The following is an 8,536-nucleotide window of genomic DNA, read 5'->3' as shown; positions in this document are numbered from 1 at the left end:
TTGTATTTAAATACTGATAATTAATTATTTAATTATAATAAACTCAAAAATTGAAATTTATTTCTACTTTTTTGAGCTCTTTTTTACTGAGTATTTTATTTTTAGTATTTCTTCTTATTTATTTTACAAATATTATTATTAAACTAAAGGCAGTGAAAATGGAAACTATTGTGCAAAATATATCTAATAATTACAATTGAAATGATTGAATGAAGGATGATGAAACAGCGTAAATAGATAAAAGATATAACAATTAATTGAAACAAGAAAATTATAAAAATTTTTCCTTTACGCCGATTTGTAATTTTTATAAATAAAAATGACGAAAAAATCGGGTCTGTTTATCTTATATTAGTTATCTTATTTAGTATTTACAGTATGATGTTCTTTAATTGATTACTTTTAAATAAATGCGATTTTTAATGAAACTAAAACAAATAAATAAGTATATAATACCTAACAATATCTATATTTAAGAGGATTTATAACAAAACAACTTTCACTCAATTACCTACCGGGATACCTTTAACAACAATTGAGCAATATTATTATCTTGTTTGAAGAAAATCTTTGGGTATCTATCAAACCATAGATTAGTCAAATAGACTCATTGGGCATATCTGGTATTATATCAGTGTAATAGATCTCATATAAAACCATCTCATATAAATGCTTGTTGGGACCAGTTAGCGTGATGTTTTCTGCTCTCGTAATTCTGTATTTTCATCTTATTCTGATTTAAAATGTAGTATTAGGAGTATATTTGATTACTAATCTATGGTCTATAAACAAAAAAAACTTCATCACACCATTTTTACTTCAATTCTCAAACACATCATTTGTAATTTTTAACATTGTCCATATACAGTTTCACACTGCTGAAAGTGTCCACTCTGATAATTTTTACCACTTTTACTCCGGTACCTACAAACCGGTAACAAATATCAATTCCCTTCCTTACATTATCACTTCACTTTCCCTACATTTTCTTTTCTTTCCTTTCTCCGTTAACATTTACAAAACTACTGTTTCAAGTACTATACACAATTACACACACGTTCGAGTCATCACAAATCAATTACCTAACTTCATTCAGCTCAGATTTTGTAAGTGCAACTAAAATACTTGCTTTAATCACTCTTTCTTCTTTACCTTCGAAAACCTACTTAATAACACAAGGGTTTAACAAAGGTTCCAAATTACTTAACACTTTTATCACGTTATCAAAACCATTACTCTACAGTACTATATTAATGTTGATGACTTACAGTATGGCTACTATCACCTTGTGCTAACCTATGATCGTTCGTTCAAGCGTCCATTAAATGTAGGGTTTAACTATAGGATTATATACAATAATTACAAAACATTTCGTTTGAGCGCCCGAAAGTTCACCCTCCCGCAGAATTTTTATTTGATCAGGAAACGAGGCTTTTAAAACCACTTAAGAGCTTAAAAGGGGAGCAAAATAAGTCATACGTTTCGAAATTTCGTCTATCTCATTAAGAGAATTCGTGCAAAGATTTCTAGATAAGATTTTTAAAATTCTAAGAAGATTTTACAATTACATTGATTTTATAATAAACACAGAAAAATGAAAGCACTATAGACATAATGATATTAGGTGTTCAGAATAATTTAGTTAACAACAACGGAGGGTTCAGGTGCTCAATATAGCGTCTGTCAATGTAGACTCCAGTCCAAGGGTAAATCCCTTGAAGTGGACCTGGAGTGAAGAGAGGGCGGCGCGTGAGGTGCGCCGCGGGCCGCATGTCAGTAATCCAGTGACTCCTCGTCCGGAGACCTCTTGCGGCAGCACAGACGCCACGCAGCGCCCAAAGCGCACAGACCAATCACGATGGCCAGCCCAGCACCCAAAGCTGGAGCCATCCAATCTCCACTCCCAGCATTCCTCGCTCCAACACATAACTCCGGTGCTTCATCGTGAAGCTGACCCAGAGGAATCCCACTCAATAGATCCAAATATCCAAGTCGACGTAGACTGTCTTCGGAATACGCTTCCCTGGCTCGTTTGTCTTCTGCAGTCCAGAATTTTCTTTCTCCAGTAACAGTGGTTACGTTTGGACAATTGACAACACCATTGCAAATTAATCTAGCAGGAATGCAGAGAGCTTCTTCTCCTGGGCATATAAAATCGCATCCTTGTCCAGAGCCAGACTGAACAGACCCACTATCAGTAAGACGCGACGTCATTAGGGTTCCATCAGAATTCTTAGGCAAATGGTATAATCCTGTCCAAGCTATTTTGAATGTAGCTCTAGCTGGAGAAGCGCTGCCTATGAATACGATCCTAATTGACCTCGTCTTTTCCTTCTCAATCACAAGCGGATCGTCTAAAGATTCGAAACCAAGTTCACCCGCCGATAATATTGGGAGTTCACGTGCCAACGACACATTTTCTCCGCACACCGATAAGTACGGTTCAACCCTACCTGGCAAGTATATTTGAATATTGCCATCGTCGCAGTGTCGCGATGCGAATTTGATGCTGTCGAAATGCAGCCAAATGTCTCGCTTCTCTTCTATCTCTAAATCCCAAATACATTGAATACGCTTCGGTGGTTCCGTGTAGCCTAGTGCCTCGAGATGTGGGTATACAATTTCCCCGTCTGACGCGGCTGCCAAAACTGCTGGGCCACACAATGGGCCGTGAACGAATTCGTATCGAGCTTCAAAGAGCGGAGAGGGGTTTTTGAAGTACGAGGCTGCGGCATGAGCGTTATCTACAATAAGTTGCAGGTTTAGTGATTCTCCGGATGAAACTACTCTGTATGGTCGCACACGAGAGACAGTGTTCGCGTGTTTGGCGCAAAGACACGAGCCAAGGGACCGTTGGACAGCTAGATGAAGAGGCAACGGGGTGGTAGTTACTATCGAAGTATTATATGTCTTGCCTCCCGGTGACGGCTCCCAAATGATCAATTTATCAGCCCTATCTTCGTAGCAGTTTTGGCAAGATACTGGTGTATATGGATGTTCCTGTAACAAAAAGAGAATTTTAATTAATTTCTTAATTGAAGTTAATATGATGTAAAGCCGTATTTTCCAAAAACGATTTTTCCAACAATGATAATATCCACAGAAATTGTACATGTGTATAAAAATATTTTTATTTAAATAATTTTCTAATCAATTTTGTATTTACCGAAAATTAACGACTAGTGAAAATACTATTTAGGCTGTGTTTAATTTTAAAGTACATAACCATGAAATAAAAGAGTCAACAATCTGCACAAATTAGGATATTGATTTCTCTCGTTAGGTTCGCATTTTTTTCAAGTACCCAATATTACGCATGCGGAGTCTAAGTACTTTGCTTATTAAAATTACCTTAAAGTTCACATTCAAGATGGTAAGTATAACTCGTGCGTAGATCCTCTTATCGGTGACAAATCTGTACAGGCAGTGGACGTCCTCCCCAGGGGGTGCTTGTTTGTACACCAGGGTGTTGAGTGGTGACCGCAGCCTGCCAGCCCGCTGCTTCCACGAGGCAATCACCTCGTCACAGGCGGTACCAGGCACAGGCTCCCCGAACCGCGTGTTGTTGAAGAAGTCGTAATGAGCCCAGTAGTAAAGGGACGAGCTGGGAACGAAACCATTATTGTAGTTTTCATTCGTAATTACCTTAAGGGTAAATACGGAACCCTTTTTGTAACATAGGAGTAGCAGACGAGCATACAGTCCACTTGATGGTAAGTGGCTACTGCCGCCCATGGACATCTGTAATCAACTCCAGATAGGATTAGATATTACTTCCTGAGGTCGACCACAGATGCGCCGCTACCCCTGAAGACTAAGTTGGAGCGCCTCGGAAAAGTATGTGTCCCTTACCACACCCTTCAAACCAGAGCACAGCAGCGCTTAGCACTGCTGTTATTAGGTAGAAATATGTGTGGCGATGGTGCCACCGGAGTGAAACCACAAAGTGTCCTACCATCGTAAAACCCCTATAACAAACCTTGAAGGAATCTAATCTTATTGATTACAGACGTACATGGGCGGCAGTAGTCACTTACCAACAGGTGGATTGTATGCTCGTCCGCTTGTGTAATAAAAACAATGATAACCGGTAATGGTCTACGGTAATCGACCGTTATAAATAACGGTTATAATTATAACGACCCGTAACAGTTTATAAATAGGGTCGATTAGCCCGATACGAATACTTAATGAGGGCAAATTAGCGCTTCAAAGAAAATATTTCTACAGAAGTTTTATTACTACGATCATTACAGTTGAAGTAAAAGTCAGAAAGTATTTAAACTTCTTTCGAATACAATTATTTTTATCAGAACCTTTATCGTTTGAACGAGTCTTGTAAGATTTTACGACATGAAGGTTATTCAGTTAACTTTTATTGCAAAGTTTAAAAAATAGATCCATTCATACTTAGAGAGGTAACTAGAGTATAATTCGCGCCAAACTGCTAGTCCGCTCTGAAGTTGTTGCGAGCAGGTGTATACAATTTGCTACGGCGACGCGACTCATTTCTATATTCAGAGCGGACTAGCAGTTTCGCGTGGACTATACCATTAACTGCGTGACAGTGAAATTATGGATATTTTCGCTAAAGATATTGTTTTTAGCGATAAGAAATCGTAAATAAGTAAACAGTACAAATAATAAGCAATTTGGTAACACCAGTTAACTATTACAAAAACGACAAACTATATGGAAGTGAACAATAAGGTGACTTCATAATAGTAGCTCCGGGCAGTTAACTAATACTGTTATAGCCATAACGGTGTAATTGAGTTCCATTATGACATTAGCTTTGTTGCTTTTCCATTATGCGCTGGCTTCAAATTTGTGTTATTTTACTACGATTATTTATATTTGTTGGAGCAGTAGCTTAGTGGTTACGGACTTTCGATCGAGGGGTTCTAGGTTCGAAACCCAAACCTCTGATTTATCCAAGTTAAATGCGTATTGGAAATAGTAATCAAATCAAATCATTTTTTTAAATTCAAAATAGGTTCTTTACTGACCACTTTTTGAATGTCAGTAAAACTACCACCACTTCACAAGGTGTTTTGTAATGGAGAAGAAGCAGCGAAAGAAACTCCATAACACACATCTTTTTAAAAAATCCTTTGTACTGTATTTTATGATGTTTGCTATTTATAACTTTTCAGTGTACAAAACCTCATAAATAAATAAATAATTACTAGCTTTAACAGTGAAGGAAAACATCGTAAATTACATTCGAAATTAAAAATAAAAATGTAGATTCGATATCTAATGTAGACAAGTAATCTAATAGCGGTTTGGAATATGAACTATGTAAGGAACTACGAGTATGTATTTGAAGGTGGTAGGGCCCTTTGTGGTTCGACTCCGGCGGCACCACCGCCACACCTATATCTGCCTCATAACAGCAGCGTTAAGCGCTGCTGTCTTCTGGTTTGAAGGGTGTGGTAAGGGAGACATACTTTTCCAAGGCGTTCCAGGTTAGTCTACACGGGTAGCAGCACATCTGTGGCTGACCTCAGATAGGAATATCTAATCCTATCTGGGGTTGATTACAGATGTCCAATGTCCATGAGCGACAGTAGCCACTTACCATCAGGTGGACTGCATGCTCGTCTGCTACTCCTGTGTTATAACAGCCAAACATCAGCGCTTAACACTGCTGTTATGAGGCAGAAATAGGTGTGGCGGTGATGCCGCCGGAGTCGAACCACAAAGGGTTCTACCACCTTCATATGCGGCAGTAACTACTCACTACTAGGCAGACTGCGTGAACGTGTTACTTTTCTCTTACAAACAATCTAACGTTATAGTCAGCGAAACATTGCAAATCATTATATCATATATGTTTCATACATGCTTATAGCATATGTGCAACACCGTACAATATCACAAAACTTTATCAACGTTTTTGCTTCCAATATATAAAATAAAATTGTTCTATAAGCAAACCACTGATATTATAATATAAAATACTGACCGATAATAACGTTATAACTATAATAGTGGGTCGGAGATTAGCTAATAACGACTGCCATAACGGTGTAATTGAGTTCCATTATGACATCAGCTTTGCCTACCCCATTCATGGATTCGGCAGATTTTCCTTACAATGTTCTTTTATTTTCCTTACGGTTCAATATAATGGTTATATGCAACCATTCACGTCAACCTGTTATATTTTATCTTTTTTTAGTTGCTAATTATATTTTGTGTTTTAAATATGTAATATTTTTTGTCAGATTTACACAAAATTATAATATTTTTTGTAATATAGATGTAGCAAATGAACCTGCAGACCACCTGTAAATGGCTATTGACACCCATAGACATCTGTCATCTACCCCAGATAAGATAAATTCCTACCTGAGGTCAACTACAGATTACCCTACCCCGGTCTCCCCTTACCACATCCTCCAAAACGGAACACAGCAGCGCTTAACACTGTTTAGGGTTTACTGTTTTAGGGAGGAACTTTTAGTTACAGAAGAGCCCATAAGTCGTTAGGTAGGTATATAATTGTTGCAATAGAAGATAATAAACGAATAATACAAAGAAAAAAGCATTCTGAAACCGCAAATAGTGACTCCACAAAGCTAATGTCGTAATGGAATTCAATTACGCCATAATGGCTGTAATATTATATTAGGCAACTGGCAAGAACTTGGTATTATGTGCTAATGTGAAAATACCTAGTCTAAGTGCTATATTGTGGTATGAAAGAGAAATAATGGATTAGTAATAAAATATCTAATTATTAACAAGGGAATGGGAATCCAAGCAGTTAAACAGTTCTTTACTAAATAAAATCTTAAAATTGATGAAATGACAGAAAAAATACATTTTAGAATGTGGGTGTAGATATATTAAATTCAGAATACCTAACAAATATAAATGATTTTGAAAATTTCTAACTTACGGGAGCTTAACGGAATAAAAGCTATAGGGATAAAAGCACATGAAAAGAGCATGTTTCTAATTTTTTCGTAATATTATATTAATATTTTTTTTCACATTTATTAAGCAAGTAAAATTAATATTAATAATAATAATAATAAAATTTTATTTCAGAATAGGTTTGTTTGTATTAAGTAATGTAAGTTATAAGGAAAAGGAAAGTAGGTAAGGTAAGTTACATTTTTTTCGAAATTTATAAAGCAAGTAAAATTAATATTAAGTAACGTAAGTTATAAGGAAAAAGGAAGTAGTTAAAGTAAGTATAATAATAATAATAACTTTTTTATTTCAAGCCACAGGACTCATATGTGTTAGTATTACATTATAGACTTATCCTATGTTAGTACTTAATCTAAAACTAATATGTTATACATATTGTGAAATCATTGCTATGCCATTCCATTAGAAATGGCACAGCAATGACCCACGTATCGGTAGTCTAATCTGCTTTCAATCATGTTCAGGATGCTGTTGGCACCGCCCCGCAGTCTGCGCAGTATAGTAAAGTAGAAAGCAGTAACACTATTTTGGAAAGTAGGCAAAGTAAGTAAAGTAAAGTAGATAGTAATAAGGGTATCTTACCCACTATAGCTGCCAGTTTTGCTTTCAAACCGCACGAACATAGCGTTCCCGGTGGACACGAAGTCATGTTTCTCCATCGGCCTGCTGAAGGTGTCGCAGAAGGTCTTGATGATCTTCGCGTCATCAGGCCGGGGGGCGTCGTAGAGGGTGAGGGACTCCCCACAGTCACCCGTCCAGGGGACTATGGGGGACTCTATGCGGTTGATCCGGAAGCTAAAGAAAATTAGATTGATTAATTAATTAATTTATTTATTTATTTATATATTTATTGTAACACAAACACACGGTTAATGTACAACAGGGCAAACTTAATGCCTGATTGCATTCTCTAAATGTTAGTATTATCATATTTTTTCATTATAAAACACATTTTTGGTGCATTTAAATTTAAAGTTAATTTATTATATTATGTACCAATAAATAAAGATTATAAAGCAGGCACAATACTTTATTAAGTAATAATTAACTAAGTATCCTCACTAACTTTCCCCACTATCTTCCTTAGATCGCTGCTTAGCGATAAGGCCGCCTATTGCATACGATTAACTACATAATTGTATATTATTGTTATGTAATAAATAATATCTATCTATCTATTAGGAATAGAGAACATTCATGGCACTATAAGATGCAAATATGTAAAATACCGGGAAGGTGTTTACGAATAAATTTGTTTTAATTGAAGTGTAATTCAAATATTGACATTTGGAGTGAAGTAATTAAAAAAATATGAGAGATATAAACTAATTAATATACGAAATTATATCAGACAAAGGACGTATATACTTGGCAAAACTAATACTAAACCATACTTAATCAAAGCATAAATACAAAAGTACTGTAATGGTTAAACCGAAAGTGATTTCATTGGCTAACAACAAAATAAAATAAAACGTTATGTTTCCTAGTTTATAGCGTCTATGAAGCAAATGACGAAAAATTTTCCTCACTTATTTCTACCTAATAACAGCAGTGTCAGGCGCTGCTGTGTTCTGGTTTGAAGGGT

General features: G+C 36.1%; 1 protein-coding gene across 1 annotated transcript in view; it reads right to left on the bottom strand.

Annotated features, from left to right (window-relative positions):
• Positions 1-285: 285 nt before the first annotated feature.
• The window catches only part of LOC140744100 (uncharacterized), a 132,788-nt gene continuing 124,537 nt past the window's right edge, over positions 286-8,536 (bottom strand). The window contains exons 10-12 of the mRNA XM_073075569.1: positions 7,531-7,743; positions 3,352-3,604; positions 286-3,000 (exon numbers count right to left, since the gene is read on the bottom strand). Coding sequence (XP_072931670.1) covers positions 1,774-3,000; positions 3,352-3,604; positions 7,531-7,743 — 1,693 coding nt within the window. The 3' untranslated portion in view covers positions 286-1,773. The remainder of the gene's footprint in view (positions 3,001-3,351; positions 3,605-7,530; positions 7,744-8,536) is intronic.

Source organism: Epargyreus clarus, unplaced genomic scaffold (genome assembly GCF_041222505.1).
Source record: "Epargyreus clarus isolate Ecla_fem2 unplaced genomic scaffold, WU_Ecla_fem_2.2 ptg000008l, whole genome shotgun sequence".
Classification (NCBI taxonomy): domain Eukaryota; kingdom Metazoa; phylum Arthropoda; class Insecta; order Lepidoptera; family Hesperiidae; genus Epargyreus; species Epargyreus clarus.
Note: the sequence above shows the minus strand (reverse complement) of the source record. Positions and strands in the feature narration are given on the sequence as shown.